Source organism: Penicillium macrosclerotiorum, assembly GCF_028827735.1.
Source record: "Penicillium macrosclerotiorum strain IBT 26536 chromosome Unknown utg000002l_segment0_segment0, whole genome shotgun sequence".
Taxonomy (NCBI): domain Eukaryota; kingdom Fungi; phylum Ascomycota; class Eurotiomycetes; order Eurotiales; family Aspergillaceae; genus Penicillium; species Penicillium macrosclerotiorum.
In genome coordinates this window covers 823,741-841,720 of record NW_026643082.1, presented here as the reverse complement: position 1 = coordinate 841,720, position 17,980 = coordinate 823,741, and the positions used below count along the sequence as shown (strand labels likewise).

At 53.3% G+C, this 17,980-nt stretch overlaps 3 protein-coding genes across 3 annotated transcripts; 1 reads left to right on the top strand and 2 right to left on the bottom strand.

Moving 5' to 3' along the window:
* Window positions 1-57: 57 nt before the first annotated feature.
* Window positions 58-1,153, bottom strand: N7462_001473 (inositol monophosphatase family protein; the record flags this gene model as incomplete). Its single annotated transcript, XM_057073199.1, has 3 exons — window positions 58-760; window positions 880-961; window positions 1,036-1,153. 3 exons carry the CDS (start codon window positions 1,151-1,153, stop codon window positions 58-60), a joined length of 903 nt encoding a protein of 300 aa, XP_056936840.1.
* A 441-nt stretch (window positions 1,154-1,594) lies between these two features.
* N7462_001472 (transcription factor IIF subunit TFG1) lies at window positions 1,595-9,904 on the top strand (the record flags this gene model as incomplete). The annotated part of the gene is made up of 17 exons (XM_057073198.1): window positions 1,595-1,615; window positions 1,701-1,746; window positions 1,812-1,915; window positions 1,985-2,098; window positions 2,190-3,007; window positions 3,546-4,331; window positions 4,423-4,481; window positions 4,579-4,934; window positions 4,991-5,350; window positions 5,426-5,579; window positions 5,640-6,150; window positions 6,221-7,052; window positions 7,106-7,236; window positions 7,575-8,928; window positions 8,986-9,279; window positions 9,355-9,592; window positions 9,666-9,904. The coding sequence occupies 17 exons, from the start codon at window positions 1,595-1,597 to the stop codon at window positions 9,902-9,904; spliced, it is 6,417 nt and encodes a 2,138-aa protein (XP_056936839.1).
* A 1,080-nt stretch (window positions 9,905-10,984) lies between these two features.
* Window positions 10,985-17,327, bottom strand: N7462_001471 (tetrafunctional fatty acid synthase subunit FAS1; the record flags this gene model as incomplete). Its single annotated transcript, XM_057073197.1, has 2 exons — window positions 10,985-11,458; window positions 11,535-17,327. The coding sequence occupies 2 exons, from the start codon at window positions 17,325-17,327 to the stop codon at window positions 10,985-10,987; spliced, it is 6,267 nt and encodes a 2,088-aa protein (XP_056936838.1).
* Window positions 17,328-17,980: the final 653 nt, after the last annotated feature.

Sequence of the window (17,980 nt, the reverse complement as noted above, 5' to 3'; positions counted from 1 at the left end):
CTATAATTATACTTGATCCTCACTGCCATTTCCAGGACTTTTCGAACATTTGGACGTTCAACCGCCCCGCTCTACGTTTTTCTCAGTCGTACTGCAAGGTCCCTTGGATGAAGCTCCAGAACTCTTCCACGATCTGTCGCTGGCCTGCATGGGGGGCCCCTCGGACGGCCAGGTATTTCCGGCCATCGAGTTGGGTCTCCCACCCCCGGCGTTACCGTCGACCATGATGCCTCCTGCCTCGGTCAGAATCACCCACCCAGCGCAGACATCCCACTCCCAGCATCCACCTTCCCAGTAGAGATCCAGCGTGCCCTCGGCGACGGCACACAGGTTGAGGGCAGCCGACCCCAAGCTCCGCATCGAGCGAACCATGGCGCCGCCCTCCTCCTTGGACTGACCGAGCTTCTCGTATGTTCGAACTTTGGTCTCCCAGTTCGGACCCCGGCGGTCGGAGCCCCATTCGATCGCAATGAGGGCGTTAGGAAGACCTGATAGGGGTTCAACATTCTCGCCTCTCAGCGGCAGACGTGTCTCGCGATTAAGATAGGCCCCTTGACCTCGAATGGCGGAGTACATGGTTTTGGTGAACGGGTTGTAGACAACGCCCACCGTGGGGATGCGGTCCACCGCAAAACCGAGAGAGACACAGGCAAACGGGAAGCTGTGAACAAAGTTGACCGTGCCGTCGATAGGATCCACGACGAACGTGGGGGCGTCTGTCAACGGACGGGCTGGATCATAGGTTTCCTCGCCATGGAATCTAGAAAGCGAAGGGACCAACCAATCAATATCTCAGCAGGAGCAAGCAATTTCAAATGATTTGAAGCGAGTTCCAGGATTGTGGGGAGAAGACGAGGAAAGGGGGTCGCGGAGTCTTACTCGTAGTCGGGGTACTTCTCCTTCAATGAGGTCGAGATCATGTTCTCCACAGCACGATCGTACTCGGTGACAAGGTCGGCACCTTCGCGATGTGAGTTTTCTTGTCCCTTGCGGATCAAACCACTGCAATGCAATCCCAACGCAACGTGAACATACTATTCTTCTTCGACCCTGTCCCGCTGGTGTCCGGCAGGGCATTGTTGATGATGTCTCCGGCCTTGAAGGCGAGGGTGACTAGAAAGTCATGGATCTCTTTCAATTGAGCCGCATCCATTGTAACGAGCGTAGGAACCGTAGCTCTTAACGTGTATCCGAGTCAGAGGAAAGAGGAAAATCCGGGGAGGCCGAAATGACGCGCTAGACAGGTCGAGGACCCGGACAAGGCGGAGACGAGGGGTAGTCAGTCTTCACATCCTTCATGTCCCCGGCTCCCGTCGAACCAATGGCTCACGGCGGATGAGGATTGTCTGCGATTCTGAAAAATCCTTGTCTCTCGAATATCAACCTTCAAACTTCACACCTGGACCGATTGACCGGATGTCGAACAAGTCGATAGGCCTGGGGGCAGAAAACAGAGGGGGAGGGGCACGGTGACGTCGAGCGCCCCCCACTTCGGGGAAAAAAGTTTCGTGCGCCAAACTCCGAATGAAGGGACTCGGGATCCCTTGACCCTTTCGATACTTGTTGATCTATTTGACACATATCTGCGCCCAAGATGCCCACAGAACTTGAGGAGGTACGTTGAAATTTCGGAATGGGCTTGGAGCCTGGCATTCTCGGTCAATTCACAATCTGCTCTGCTAACCACGTCCCGTCGATAGCTGGTGGAATTCCTCCACCATGGGAACACCCAGATTCGCCAGATCGGTAAGTCAAGACCCTCTTTCTGGAAGCGAAAGTGACCCAGACGGGATGCTGATCTCATTATATAGCCTGTGAGAACCTTGTTGGGTTCTCGGTTAGCGAGCCCAGCCTCTTCAAACGCCAGGAACTCCTCCCCATCCTCGATCTCAAGCTTCTCGTTCGAGACTACAGCGTGTGTGCGACCCAATCGATGCAGTGCCCTTCCCACCGGTGACTGACGACTCGTTTTTCCCCCCATTAGCCCATTGCGAAGAATGCATTGAGCATCCTCATCAATCTCTCCAGCGACGAGGAGGTCTTGCAAAACCTGGTCACTGATGATCAGTTTATCGAGACTTTGCTGGCCAAACTCACGGTACGCATTGTGCTTCCCGGGATATGCACATTCCCATTTTCCTTTCCACAAGAGAGTCTGTTCTGACTGCTAACGGGCTATCGGATGATAGAACGTCAAAGAGCCCAATGCCGATGAAGTGGCGATGCTTCTCGCCAACCTCGCCAAATCCAGCCTCCTTGAGAAGCTCCACACCCTCGATCGCAAGATTCCCGAGTCGGTCTCCACCTCCGAGCATGCACTCGACCAACTGATGGACTGTTTTGTCAAGGGTGCTGAGGGCGGCCTCAACAAGCATGCCAATTACGATTACCTGTCCTACTTATTTGCCGACCTCTCCCAGACCGAAACTGGCCGGGCCTACTTCACCACCCGCCAGGAATATGATGGAGTCGTCCCGATCACCAAGCTGACCGTCTTCACGGAACACAAGAGTCACATCCGGCGGAAAGGTGTGGCCTCGACAATCAAAAATGTGGCTTTCGATGTTAAGTCGCACCCCATGCTCTTTGCCGAGGATGAGGCCAACCTTCTCCCCTATCTCCTGTTGCCCATCGCTGGCCCGGAGGAGTTTTCTGACGAGGAGATGTTATCAATGCTCCCCGATCTCCAGCTCCTGCCTCCGGACAAGCAACGGGATAGCGATCCGACCATCCTCACCACGCACCTGGAAACTCTCCTTTTATTGACCACCACACGGGAGGGTCGGGAGAAGATGCGCGCGATCCAGGTCTATCCGTTCATCCGAGAGTGTCACCTTCATGTGACGAACGAAGAGGTCCAGGAGGCCTGTGACCGATTGGTTCAGGTTCTGATGCGCGATGAGCAAGGGGAGGGGGAGAAGACCGAAGCTGACCTGGCCAAGGCCCAATTGAAGATTGAAGGAGGAGAGAAAAATGCCGAGGATGAGGAGGAGAAAGTGACGGAGCTGTTTTAAAGTGATGCTTGTGATGTGCAAGAAATTTACACCCGGGTACATCGACGGAGTATAGAGTGTGTCTATACATATCTCTCTCCCTTTATGACGAAAAACAACACAAAAGGGCATAACTATACCCACTCTATATACAGGATATAGAAATATACAAAGCTTCATAAACCATAGAGATGAATCTCGAACTATTTTATACTACGCTGCTAGATACTACATGTATGCGTTGGCATGAGCCAAAATCATTCGGGATATGCATATATCCGTAGCTGCTCCATGTCACCCTGCAATCTCTTCTATGTCTGCTGGAGATGCTGCCAAATCCCTCTTCCACTCCGAATATCTATGTTTTATCCATAAAGCGACCATCAAAATCCCATACGACCCCATGTGACGACGTATATTCGGCGGGCATGCAACCAAGCATCATGACGGGCCATCGGACTCGTTTGTGGGGCGGTTCCCCCCCACTCCCACGAAAGCCCGAGTGAACTTCCTCTCGGACCGACAGGACTACTGCACGTTCTAACCCCAAAGAAGCCAAATCTTCATTTTTATCCCTCGACGACCCCCCTCCCCCCACGATCCAACGACTTACGAACCCGTCACGACGGCCGCTATTCCGCTGCAGACGCGGAAGCTGTCTTGTCCCCCGACCCCGAGGGGCGAGTGGCTTCCCGCCGAATCGGACCGAGTCGACGATCCCGATTCTGAGAACAATTGCAGGCGCGACGACCATGGAAGTGACGACCTGGACGAGCCCCTCATCGTGAACCCGCCCGACCATCCCAGGTCCTTCGTCCAACGCATTCGGACCTTCATGTCGCGAGCTCCTCTTCTCCGCACGTCGCCCGCCCTGGGTTCGTCGTCCTACGGTGCCGTGCGTATCCCGCAAGAGGACTCCGATGACGACTCCGACGAAGATCCCCGTCCTGCCTCCAGACAGCGAAACCCGGCGCGCAAGAGCCTTGATAGTCTGCAGCGCACGAGTGCTGATAGTTGTGCCGAAGGCCCATCAACTGCTGGAAGACAATGGTCAGGGCATAAACGTTCCCAATCCTTCGGCCGACGGAAGAGAAGAAGAAGAAGTAGTGTTCTCTATACAGAAGGACACACCCGACGCCCATCATCAGCTACCTCTGACGTGGGTATGGGTGCCGATTCGAAATACTCATTCGCCACGGGCCTTGCTGTCCCCGGGAATCCGGTGATGCAAGAAACCCCCGCCACGTCGCCGTATATTACCAGTGAGGATGAAGATGTACTGGACATTGAGGATGAAGATCCAAAATCCTCCGATGAGGACCCTCCTGATAATTCCCCGTGAGTCCTTTGATTCCGTCCCCCCGCCCCGGCAATATGTATTTCTCGCATGTAGCAACTACTAATTGGAGGCGTCTTGTGACGACGGCAGATATGCGCAAGTCCGAGCGACTGTTCCCGCGACTGATGATATCCTCCTCTCTATAAACAGTATGTTTATTCAGCGATATGCTAAACTTCCTACCCCATTTACATTTTATAACTCTCATATGCTGCTTGGTATCCTCTGACACTTGCATATAAATAGCTCCCCGGATGTGGATTCTTTCATTGCTATTCTCCTTGACGGGTTCCGCCGCCAACCTTTTCTTTTCTCTTCGTTATCCAAGCGTTGCCATCACACCAATCATTGCCCTGGTTCTGGTCCATCCTCTAGGAAAGTTCTGGGATGCAATGCTGAAAAAGGCCGATGATCCGGTCGAGGTGTTCGAGAATGGTACTCTTCACCATCGGGAATCGCTCTCTGGAGACCTTGACTCCCCGGCTTTATCATTCTTATCTCGAGTTCGACTATGGCTCGCTCAAGGTCGTTGGAATGAGAAGGAACATGCTTGCGTCTACATCAGCAGCAATGTCTCATTTGGGTTTGCCTTCGCAACCGATGTGAGCTTCGATCCTGGACATTCTTTCATTTGGTTTGTGTCTAATGGGTACAATAGGTCATTGTTGAGCAACATAAATTCTATCAGCAAGAAGTCCCTATTCTTTACCAACTTCTGCTGATTATTTCCACCCAGGTGCTGGGATATGCATTTGCGGGTCTCACTCGACGATTTCTGGTACGCCCGTCTGCAATGATCTGGCCGGGCACCCTTATGTCGACTGCAATGTTCTCCACCATGCACAAGACTGTAAACAAGAAGGCCAATGGTTGGAGCATCTCTCGATACAAATTCTTCATCATTGTCTGGGGAGGTGCATTCCTCTGGTACTTTGTGCCAGGCTTGCTGATGCCGGCGCTAAGTTATTTCAATGTGATTACTTGGCTTGCACCAAAGAATGTGGTTGTTTCAAACCTGGTGAGATTATACCTTCCCATCTCAATTGGTCATTTTGTACTGGAAATCCTTTCCCCCTTTCTGACTGAGAGATAGTTTGGAGTCGCCTCGGGCCTTGGAATGTTTCCCTTGACCTTTGACTGGGCCCAAATTGCATATATTGGGTCCCCTCTACTTACGCCCTGGTGGGCAGCAGCCAATATTGTGACCGGACTCGTCGTTGTCATCTGGATTATTGCTCCAATCCTATGTACGGCCTGAATCTTCCTTATCTCTTCGTGTGCGTGATACTGACTCACTCGGTGAAAAGATTACAAGAACGTGCTCTTTTCTTCGTACATGCCCATACTTTCTGCGGCAGTGTTCGACAATACGGGCCACCCATACAACGTCAGCCGAATCTTAACACCCGAGTTTCTTTTTGACCAAAAGGCCTACGAAGATTATTCGCCTGTGTATCTCCCCATCACCTATGTGCTGTCATACGGTGTTCAGTTTGCTGCACTAACTTCCCTCGTGACCCACACTGTGTGCTGGTACGGCAAAGACATTCTCCATCAAACCCGGAAAGCCTTCGAGGAGCGGCGAGATGTCCCCGATATCGAAACATACGAACCTCTTCGAACAGAAAACAGTCACTCGAACCCTCGCCACAGTTCCGAAGCCTCCAGAAATGGCTCCTTCGATCCTGGGCGCGATCTTCCCTTGGGCATGGAAGATGTCCATTGTCGCCTCATGAGGCGCTACAAAGATGCACCCCTCGTTTGGTATCTGATTGTGCTCATAACGATGCTAGCTATTGCCACCTATACCGTCGAGCAGTACGTACCACCCAACCATCGTCTCCTCTGCCTATCCCTTTCACTGTACTGACATGATCCTTCTTTGCAGCTACCCCGTCCACCTCCCCTGGTATGGGCTATTTCTGGCCTTGGCCATTACCAGCATCTTTTTCATCCCAGTGGGCATCATCATGGCCGTCACCAACCAACACAGCAGTCTCTACTTGATCTGTCAGCTTCTTTGTGGAATTGTTTTCCCTGGGCGGCCGGTCGCGAATATGATTTTCGTGACTTATTCTTACATCAGCTCCGCGCAGGGCATCAAATTCTCATCGGATCTGAAGCTTGGCCACTACATGAAAATCCCGCCCCGCATTCTCTTTGGTGTACAGATGGTGGCAACCTTGGTCTCCAGTTTGACGCAAATTGGGGTGCTCAATTGGATGTTTTCTTACATCCCGGGGCTCTGTACCCCCCAGGCGATGAACGGATTTAATTGCCCGATCGCACGCGTGCACTTCAATGGAAGTATCCTTTGGGGGGTTGTCGGACCACAACGGTTCTTTGGGCCTGGAGGTCTCTACCGACCTCTCGTATGGGCCTTCCTTATTGGTGCCGCGGCCCCTCTTGGGGCATGGATGATGGGTCGGCACAGCAAGAAGAGTCTCTGGCGCAAGGTCAACTTTCCCATTCTCTTTGGCAGTCTGAGCTGGATCCCCCCGGCCACCGGGTTGAACTTTTCGATTTGGGCCCTCGTCTGTTTTATCTTCAACTATGTCATCCGCCGGCGTCGGACTGCCTGGTGGGAGAAATATGCGATGACTCTTTCAGCGGCCTTGGACTCGGGGCTGGCTTTTGCCGTCATCGTTGTCTTTTTTGCTTTCATCTACCCCGGCTGGGTCGACGGGTTCAAGTGGTGGGGGACCGAGATATACAAACAGGTAAGTTTCTCTTGCGTTCGCGATTGACTTTGATCCCTACAGATTCACTCCAGAATGGTGCACTCTTTGCTGACCTTGCGCTAGGGGTGCGACTGGATTGCATGTCCGTATCGACAGCTGGAACCCGGCCAGAAGTTTGGAAGCTGAAGCCTTGGATCCCCACTCTCCCTTGCGATCGGGCCGTGTATGGCTTATATTAATGAACATATATGATCAAGTCTATACCGTAATCTCATTGTATTTGGCCGCCATTTGGTTTCTGTATCTTCCAATTCCTTGTCGAGTTTCGTAGTCCAGCCCAATGCCAAGCCTCGGGACTTACTTAAGCCCGGCATCGTCCACTCCCCGACCTCGAAACCTCTCCACTCCACCCGAACGGTGTTTGTGACGTGCACCTCTTTCGCCCTTTCTCCCTCGTCCGTCCGCCTTGATCGCATCTCGAGATCTTGGGAAACTGAGCTTTCTTCCCTGTTTCCCTATCTTTCTCTTTCCTTCGATTCCTCTCACACATCTAAAGCACAGTCCCTCTTTCATCGACTGGGACATGTCGACGCCGACCAACCCAAATGGCCAGGCGCCGACAGGCCCCAACGGCGCGCCAATCAAGCGAATTCGGCGTCCTAAAGCTGCCGACCCATTAGTTCGCCCGAAGAAAAGACCTCCGAGACCAGCAGGGACCGCACCGGCGGGGAGTATCGCCACAAAGACTCTACCCTCGCGCCCCCCGCCCTCAAATGCGCCGTCGCTGCCACAGCCAGAAAGAATTCTACCGCCTTCTGGGCAGGAAGAACAAGCTCTGAACGGCTTCAGTGGGCCGTTGCTCTCGGAGAAATATGTTGATTACCCCGTGGTGACTACAGTGCGAGCTCTGCGTGAGGGGATGAAGCACCACATCGCCCGGTTTGCCTCGAGACGGAACGTCGATCCACGCGATGAGTCCCAATTTACGCGCCCTGTGAGACTGCACCGCCGCGACCCCCGCACCCGAAACCAAGAACCGACCGAGAAAGCCATCGGACCCGACGGCCAACAACTGGACGAAGCAGAGCGGGCGGCCCTAGATGCGCGGAGAGCAGCACGCGAGAAGGAACGTGCGGAGAATTTGGCTCAGATTGCCCCCTCCGTTGGATCGTCCGCTAAACGACCGAACGCCCCGAAGCAGAAAACGCAACAGGTATTCAAGTCAGACCTGACCCCGGAGGAGATTGCACGAGCTCGCATTAAGTACGAGGAGGCACTTCCTTGGCACCTAGAAGATTTCGATAATCGCAACATTTGGGTGGGTAACTATGAGGCAGCATTGTCCGAGACCCATGCCATATTTGTGCTTGAGAACACCGGCAAGATGCGAATGATCCCAACCGAGAAGTGGTACAAATTTAGTGCTAAGAGCCAATTCAAAGCCTTGACCATTGAGGAGGCGGAAAAGTACCTGTCCAAAAAGACTAAGAATCCTCGTTGGTTCATGGAGAAGCAGAAAGAGCAAGAAGAGCAGGCGGAACTAGCGGGATATGCCAGAGAACGTAAAGTTTATGCCGGAAGACAAGGAGGCCTGGCTGGAGCAGAAGGACTCGAGGCTACCGAGATGGACTTTGAGGAGGATCGATTCGCGGACGACGAAGAGCACAATGATCTCTTCGAGGAACAAGACGAAGAAGCTAAGTCTGCCGAGAGAAGAATCAAAGCAGACCAGCTGAAGGCCAACATATTCGACCTCAAAGAAGAGAAGGACTACGAGGCAGAAGAAGTGCGCGAGAAAAGGGAACGGGAAGCGCGGCGAGTTCAAGGAAAGAAAGTGCGCAGAGCGCTCCAGAAAAGGGAAAGGAACTACGATTATAGTAGTGGCTCGGATTACAATCCGTACACGGATGAAGAGGTAAGGAGCGAGTTCACGGGTTTCTCAATTATTGGGTACTGATTCGCATGTCTACAGAGCTCTGAAGATAGCGAGGCCGAACGCATTAAGGAAGAGGAGCGCAAGGCGGAAGAGGAGAAGAATCAAAAAGAGTCGGCGTCTTCCACCAAGGGGAGCAATACACCTTCTGGTCGACCCAAGCATACCGATCCTTTAAAGAAGTCATCCACTTCTCGCAAACGCCTGGGTTCTCCAAACGCCTCGGACGCTAGTGGAACTGACACATCCCGCAAAAAGGCCAAAAATAAACACCAGTCTCCTCCTCCAACCTCTCAGCCCACTTCGCGTCCTATCTCTCCGTCTGGTATATCAGTAAGTGTTGACTGAACCCTCCCCCCCCCCCCCCCTTCTTGTGATCTTTTGAACTTTTCCTCATATTTTCACCAGACTGGCAAGAAACGCGTTCGACCAAACGTCATGGGAGGATCTGGGTCTGGCAGTGATATCGATGTTGGCGCTGGATCTGGAGCCGAGATGAGTGAGAGTGGGAAGTCAAAGAAGCTGAAACTCAACCCGCCCTCGGCTACTTCTCGTGGAAACACCCCGCAAGGCTCTCGCGCCGCGAGTCCTGCCGCTGGCAATTCCAGTTTCGTCAGCCGAGCTAGTAGTCCCGATGGACCGAATCGTGAGTTTTTCTCGCTACCTTGGCTTTCAGTGCCTTTTGATCTCTCTTTTATACTTACTTGCGCGCGTCTCAGGCCCTGGCCGTGTTTCTACGCCTGTTTCGGCTGGCAGTCAGATGTTCCCCACCCCTGCTGAGATCCATGCAGCGATCCCTGCCGCGGGCATCCTTAGTAGCGATCTGCTGCGAATCTTCCGACCCCGGATTGGAGATTCCAAGGAGAACCACCGTCGTTTCATTGGGATTGTTAAGGAAGTCAGTGTTTACGGTAAGGAGGACCGGATGCTCCGACCTGGGCCCTGGAGGGAGGGTTGAGGTGTTAACGACCGATTGATACCGTTGTTTTTATCTCTTTTTCTCTTCTTTTGCGGACGGAGACGGGAAAGCCTCGGTGAGAAAGCGAACAGATCTCTTTTGTATCATAATAATTTTCGAGTTCTTTCAATCTTGTTAGCCATCGTCCCAAAGAAAGGAACTTTGAAAGTCGATATTGATCTTCCCGGGAGCTGATTTGTTTACTTGTACTTTCGGCTATTCTGCATCCCGACTGGTTATCATGCACATTGAATGGGCAACATTAGTTGGCCATTTCTAGTTGATAAATGGTGCCTGTGGCTTGTAGGAGAAGTAATGTCCCTGTTTGAAATATGGAGGCTATCACAATTGGTTATCCAGATGCTGTTTATCCATACTGCCAGATGAATATATACATAGCTTCATATTCAGAATATATACACATCTTTGTTTTTCCCGCCTTCTTTGACTAGACAGAACGTATCGTCATCGTCTTCTACATCGGTATGATGGACCTTAAAGTCCTGAATTTTCAGGATATCTGAGAAAAGAACTAGCCGGCTTGTATGCTGTTATGGAGGATTAAGTAGTCTGGTTATTTGTTGGGAGTTCATTGATAACGAGAAATCTAGCTACATTGTGTTATTTATATTTAAAACCTCATTCTTTCCCTCAGCTGAAGCATGCCCCGGTCAGTTTCTGCAATTAATTATGGTCACGAGCACTTTTATCTACCGAGTGAGGCGAAATAGAGATCAGGAAATTGCTAGGGCTGGAGAAGCTTCAGCTCTTTCCTTCACGCTCCTCAGAACTGGCAAAAGTACTGCAGACAATGTTGTGGCTTTCAATAGCGGGAACTTTCATGTTTTGGACAACCGGAATGAAAGGCTGGACTTCTAATCCTAACTGCAGAATGTTCTTTTTTGTCTTGAAAGGAATCCAATTGAAAACGAGATGGTAAAAAGATAAATAAACTCATATACATGCAACAATTAAGAGCGCCAAGTGTAAGACATGTCACATCACACGACCCTCAAAAGAAAAGGTCTTTCTATCGCGAAATAAACACATTAAAGACGAGGGGAATCACAAGAAACAGAATTAGGCTGCGCGGGCAGCAGCGTTCTCGTTGCCCTCTTCGTATTTGTCCCAGTTGGCCAAGATCGAGGCGATGCGAGGCGAGTTGGTCAGCTTGTAGACATCCTCGAAGTACTCCTTAGTGATCTCAAAGGGACGAGCAGTGACGTTGGGGATGTATTTGCCAACGAGCTTGCTGGGGTCGATGGTGGTCTTGTTGATCTTCTTGAGCAAGAAGGACCGGAAGGGCTTGACACCAGAGCGCAAGAAAGTGCTGTGGAAAGGCACATCAATGCCCTTCAGCGGGATGGTGGCAAAGCCACGCTCCAGCTGGATGGGCCGGGGCTTGGCCTCGGTCTGCTTGACGCACTCTTGGATGATGCTCACCAGGTGAGCCTTGAGATCCTCCAGCGACATGCTCTGCATCAGGGAGGGGATATCGATGTTCTGAGCCTTGAGGAAGTTCAACAGGTTGGTGAGACAGTCGAGCGCACGGAGCTAAGAAAAGGTCGGATTAGTATATTGTCAAATGTAAAATCACCTGCGGGAAAGCAAGGAAAAGACTGGAACTTACATCACCCGCAGCCACATACTGCATGTTGGCCACGTTATAGTTGACAATCTCCAGAAGCCAGCCAGTCTGCTCCGCAATATTCTCCACGACGTACTGCAGAGCCTGCTCATTGAAGGTCTTAGAGATGCGGCTGGGGTTGACAGCGCACATGGAGTAGTTGGAGCGACCCTGCTCGTCACGCTCGACAGCAACCTGCATGGTCAGACCACGGTAGAACACAACGGAAACCAAGCTTTCGATGGGCATGACGTCGGCCAGAGCAGCCAAAGCAGAGTATTCACCAAGAGAGTGACCAGCGAAGCTGCTGTCCCGTTGCACAAGACCCTTAGAGCGCATGTCCTCGAAACTGGCCTTCTCCATCAAAGTCAGAGCGGGCTGGGTGAATTGAGTAGCGGAGAGAAGACCGGTAGGTGAGCGGTAGGTGTACGAAGCAGTGTTCTCGTCAACCTCCTTGAAGATTTTCTCCGACTTGATGGACCCATCGGCGTTGACCGACTCGAAAGTCATCGACATGTAGTTCTGGCGAATGGCCTTGCCCCGAGGACCACCGAAGTAGACAGTGAGCTCCTTGGGGTTGTTCTTGACAATATCGATGATAGAGAGACCGTAGTTCTCGATGAAGTGGCGATCGGCGCGGTCCCAAACCTCCTTGGCGACAGGGCTGCTGGCATAGAGCTCCATACCCATACCCTGTTCCTGCGAACCCTGGCCAGTGAAAACATAGGAGGTGACAGGCTGCTCGACCTCGGCTTCGCCCAGCAGAACCTTGTCCTCGGTCTCCTTGTTGCTAGCCTCGACCTTGATGATCTTGCGACCAGCAATCATGCCAACGTGCTGGAGCTTCACGGTGATCATATCGTTGGGAAGCACCATTCCGACCAAAGAGACGTGGAAGCCACGAACACGGCCGATGTTGTTCTCAGCAGCCCAGGTCTCCACAAGGCTTCGAACGGCGGCACTGCTGTACATACCGTGGGTAATGGTACCCGGGAGATTGGCATAGCTGGAGAAGACGCGCGAGACGTGGATGGGGTTGTAATCACCGGAAACACGGGCGTAGGTCTCGTTGGAGGCTGGAGCACGCAGCTCCAGGGCAGTCTTGCCACTGAGAGGGATAGGGTTCTCGAAATAGACAGGTTGCTCGATTGAGGTTCCATTGCGCTCAAGGTAGTCAACCACGGGGTTGCCGTGAGAATCGCCGGCCTCGTATTCCACAGAGGCCACCTGGATGACTTCCTTGGTGGGCAGCTCCAGAAGAACCTGACCGATAGTCTGAACACTGCTGAAAACATTCTGGTTCTTGAAGCGGATCAAGCTCTGCAGACGGAAGGTGAGGGTCTGACCCAAAAGCTCGATATCGGACTCATCCATGCGGAACCACTCCTTAGAGCGCAGAATAGCCACATCCCGGCTAGTAGCGAGGTGGACCTGCATGGGCACCTCATCCTTGCGCTGGAAAGTGTTCTCGAAGTCCGAGTAGGCACCACGGTACAAGAACTGGCTGGTGACATGCATAATGGGCTTGCCCTCACGCTTGATGGTACCGTAGACCTCGACCATCTTGCCAGACTCCTGGTTGATGACGGCGTTGATCTGGGCAGTAGTGTCCAAGACATCACCAACCTTTAGAGGCTCGGCACCAGGGACCATCTTGAAACCGTTGGACAGATGGACCAGCTTGAGCAGATCTCCATCAATGGTACGAGGGAAGATAGGCTTGGTGATGGCCTTCCAGCCCGCCACAATGGCGAAATCCATGGGAGCAAAGACCTCCTTGCCGGGACGATCAACAAAGGCCTCACCGGTGTTGCCGACGGCGTGAACGAAATCGGCAACAGCTTGGGAGCTGATGATCTCACGACCACCGTTGAAAGTAGCGGTCGTGGGAGTATCGAAGGGAACGTCCTTGTTGCCGAACCAGATCCGGTAGTAGAACTCCTTGATACGATCATTGCGATCTCCCATGACCTCGCGGATAGGGGCATAGCCAGTCTCCGGGTGATAGGTGAAGAGGAAGGTCAAAGGAACGACTCCATTCTCCGCGGTACGGCCCTCGAACAAGGTCAGGCTGATTTGACCATTCTCGGTAATCTTCGCCTCGACAGTCTTGACCAGCTTGCCCGACTGATAAGGTTCACGAACGCTGATGACAGTCTTGGCAGGCTCATTCGGGTGGGAAATCTCCACAAACAAGCCAGCGTTAGGCGCCACAATTCGCTTCATGGGGTTGGACTGGAAACGATGGCCTTGAACGAAGACATCGGTTTGGAACAAGGCGTGGCGCCAAGAATAGGCGTTGCCAGCCAGAAGACGGAGCCAGCGGTCCAAGCTAGGCAGCACGGCAGAAGGAGAAGAGGACAGACGGAAGCTGACCTTGGTCGACTCCTCAGAGACGGTCAGACCATCCAGCTCAGGCTCATCCTCGGGAGTGGCCAGTTTTCCTCCGAAGTATTCAACCACCGGAATCTTGGTCTTGTCACCACCATAGACGTCACGCAGAAGACCAGTGATGTGGCCCTTGTGCACACCGTCAAGGATGTCCTTCACAGGCTCATCGATGACGTTGGAGAAGCGAGCGGCCATGGGGCCCTGCAGAATACAGGTTCGGCCCACATCCTGATCAACAACAGCCTCGAGGTCCTCACTCTGCCACAGCGAGTCCTTCTTGAAGAAGTACTCGAAGTTTTCATCCAGGGAGGGAACAAAGGGTACAGGCTTCTGGCCCCGGCGCTGGCAGAGCAGCAGGAAGTGCTGCACGTCCTGGGCGTTGATCAACTGGCTCGCAGCCTCGGGGTAAGCGGCCAGAATGTTGTCGACAGCCGGGTAGGGGGTGTCAAGCTCGGAGTAGTTCTGGAGCAGCGATGCTTGGCCGTTGGCGGTCGTGAATCGTTCCTCAACACGGCGAAGGAAGTCACCAGTGAGACGCTTAAGCGAGTCATCAATCCAGCGAGACTCGTGCTTGACGTACATGAGATCCACCATACGGTGAACAACTTCAGTGTAGGTCATGTCTTCGAGATCCACAGTCTCGCCAGCAGTGTTACGACCGAACCACACTTTGTGGAAGTCATCGTTCAGCTTCTTGATGATGTAGTTGCGCTGCTTCTTCAGCTCAGGCACACGCTTCGCCTTATCAAGCTTGAAGATCTTCTGGTCCATCTCCTGCCAGAACAGAACACCACGGGTGGCAAGCTTGTGAATGGGCTCGCCCATTTCAGACAAAACGGTAATAACGCCACCCGTGGCACTCTTGTAGGTCTTCTCCCATTCCTCATCGTCGACACCGGGGGCATCCGCGATGGCCTTCTTGGCGTTCTTGGACGTGTGAGCCTCCTTGGCAATCATCATACGGCTACCGAACAAGCATCCATCGAAGGGCATAGGGGGATAGCCAAACTTAGCAGACCACACACCAGAGAGATACGGGTAGGTATCCTCGGCTCCGCCGAAACCGCTACCGGCAACAAGAACGATGTTATCTTGCTTGCGAATACGACCGTACATCTGGAGGATGGGTTGGTGGAAGTCCTCAAACGAGTGATGACCACCACCACGGCCACCGGTCCATTGCAGAATGATGGGGAATTTGGGGTTGGCCTTGGCGATGTTGATCACCTGCTGGATGGCGTCCACAGAGCCAGGCTTGAAAGCGATGTGCTTGATACCCAAGGTCTCGATGTACTCGTTGGCAACTTCGATTGAGGGAACACCGGCACCAATGGTCAGACCCTCGATGGGGACGCCATCAGCGCGCAGACGACCGATCAGAGGAATCTGCCATGCCATGGCACGGGGGTTGACATAGATGAGGTTGACGGTGATACCACGACCAGGGGGAATGGCTTTCTCAATCTTGTTGATGGCAGCAGTCATGGTCTTAGCATTGTAGTAACCACCGCCGGCCAATTCAATGTGGTAGCCAGCGTTCATGGTGGCGGCGATGAAATCCCAGGGGACGGTGGTAGGGGTCATGCCGGCCACCATGACCGGAGGAATACCCAGCAGACGACTCATCTTGGTGTCCACATAGGTCTCACCAGTGGAAGTCTGCACGAGGCGTGGGCCGTGCTCCTTGACCCAGTCCACGGCGTACTTCACGGAGTGCTCATCCCGGTCGAACAGCTCTGGTTTGTAGCCAACCTCGGCATTGGTGCCATCCATCTCACCGGCGAGGATGACGCGAACGCCAGTACCATCCTTGTTGCGGTTGGTAAGAACACCAAGACCTGAGATACCGCCGGGACCAAAGTCAACGATGTGGGTGGCACCAGGGAAGACGGTCGCCTGCTCCCAGTTGACCGCGTCATGAGTGATCATGCGAACCAGCGACGGAACGGCACTCTTGTCACCCAGCTGGCGCAAGTCGTCACCAGTCTTGGTGTCGAAAACAGGGATAACCAGAGACTTAGCGGGAATGTCAATATCCTCCAAGTCCTCAAGGATGCGGTCGTAGGCCGAGGTGAGATATTGGCTGTGGAAGGGAGCGGTGATGGGGAGGAATCGGTTCACGAATCGAACCTTTCGCTGAGTGAAGGGGACACGGTTCTGGTCTAGGCCGGTAGGTGCCTTGACCTTACGGAGACGGAGGTTGAGACCGTAGAGCGAGATCGGGGGTCCGGTCACAACGAAGTTGCGCGCACTGTTCACCAGGGAGATCGCAATGTGGCGGTCTTCGGGCAAATGCTGGTTGGTAGCATCGATGTGCTCCTGGACTGCTGCCCGGGAGAGATCCCGAATGGAAAGCATGGGGGTAGGAGTACCCTCACCATTCTCAATGGAGTCCTGCAGCACGGAAGGCGCAATGGACGTGCGGGGGTAGGCCTGCTGGCTGCGCAGACCAATCCAGAACAGCATAGTCAGGGCATTACGGGCAGCGGTCGCGAAAGATTCCCAGCTGGTGGCTGTGGCGATGGCCGCAGCCGTCACCACACCCTGGGAGTGACCAGTGGTTCCCCGGATGCGCTCCAGAAGATCGCCCGGCTGGCGGCCCAGGACCTTGCAGGTCACCATATAGTGGGCCAACTGAACGAGACCGATCAAAGGCAGACTGACCGGGGCCGAAACAAGGTAGTCCGTGTCTGGCTGAGCATCCCGATCCTGCAGCCATTTCATGACATCCAATCCCTTGGGGTAGAGCTTGTTCGCCTCAGGCTCGCGCGAGAGTGATTGCAGCAGCTCGGCCGAGGAAACAATGAGATCTTCCACAAAAGAGGGGTAGGTGGTGTAAACTGTGCGCAGCTCATCGAAATATTCCTCGATGTTTCCTTGGCCGCCAAAGACCGTATAGATACCGGCCGCCTCATCCGAGGCAGCCCGGAATAGAGCCGAGTCGTAGGGCTTGGTGGGCCGACCGGCGGCGGCACGTCCGGCGTAGTAGGCCTCGACGACCTGATTTTTTTTGGCGACAATTCCGGGAAGGGCGGCGACCACGGCGTGGACGTCGTTGCCGCGCATGAAAGCTCGCTCAAACTCGTTCAGCACGAGCTTCAACACTTCCAGATAGCTTCCCTGCGCATCGTCCTCACCCTCCTCAACCTCGTGGGCGACATGACCAATGTAGCGGGCGACAAGCTCGGTGACGGACGAGGGCTCGTCATCCTGGGCCAATTCATCTGTGGGTTCGGGTAATGATGTGGTGAAGCCGTCCTTCAGCTGGGAGGCATGGAAATGGAGCAAGGTCGGCACGAGAAAGGAGAACTCGAGGGAGCCGTGTGAGAGGATAAGAGGGCGGAGAGATTGAGAGGACCGGGGGGTATTGATGCCGGTCTGGGGACCGGTTGAGGTGCCGTACATGATGATTATTCTCCTCTAGGAGACCCGAACGGGGCTCAGAATTGATCCGGGATCTGGCTGGGAGAATTGAGAATGAGTCGAGGAGCCTTGTCGGTGGGGGTAGGGGGGAGGGGGAGGGGAAATTCTGGAGTGTTGTTGTGAAGCACGAGGGCGAGATTGGGGTATGGCGGGGAGGTGATTTGGCTTGGAGCAGACAGTACTTACACCTCAATTGAATGTCAAGATCACAGGAAGTCTCAAGGCACACTAGAGACTTGGGGAGGTGAAAGATTAAATAAAATAAAAAAGCGTTAAAACAAACCAAATGACATCAAAAAAGGGAAGAGAATGGGAGAGGATAGGATATGGAGAAGGGGGGGGGAGGGAGGAGGTGGAGGAGAAGCAGAAGTGAGGCCGTCGTGCCTGTTGGACGTTGACTTGCTCGAGTCGCAAAAAATGTCGTCCCAAAAAGAAAATGAAAAGAAAAAAAAGATCCGCTGTTGAACTGCAAGCGGCCCGAACGGGTTTAGGGCCAAGTGACCCGCCCCAATATTTTCAGTGTAGAATACGTTCAACAGGTTTTGACTCGGCGGCCGCTTGGTTCCCGGCCGGTAATTCGGTAATTTTGGGACGGGCCGTGGCCTGTCGGGGAGCCATCAGCACAATGCTCGATG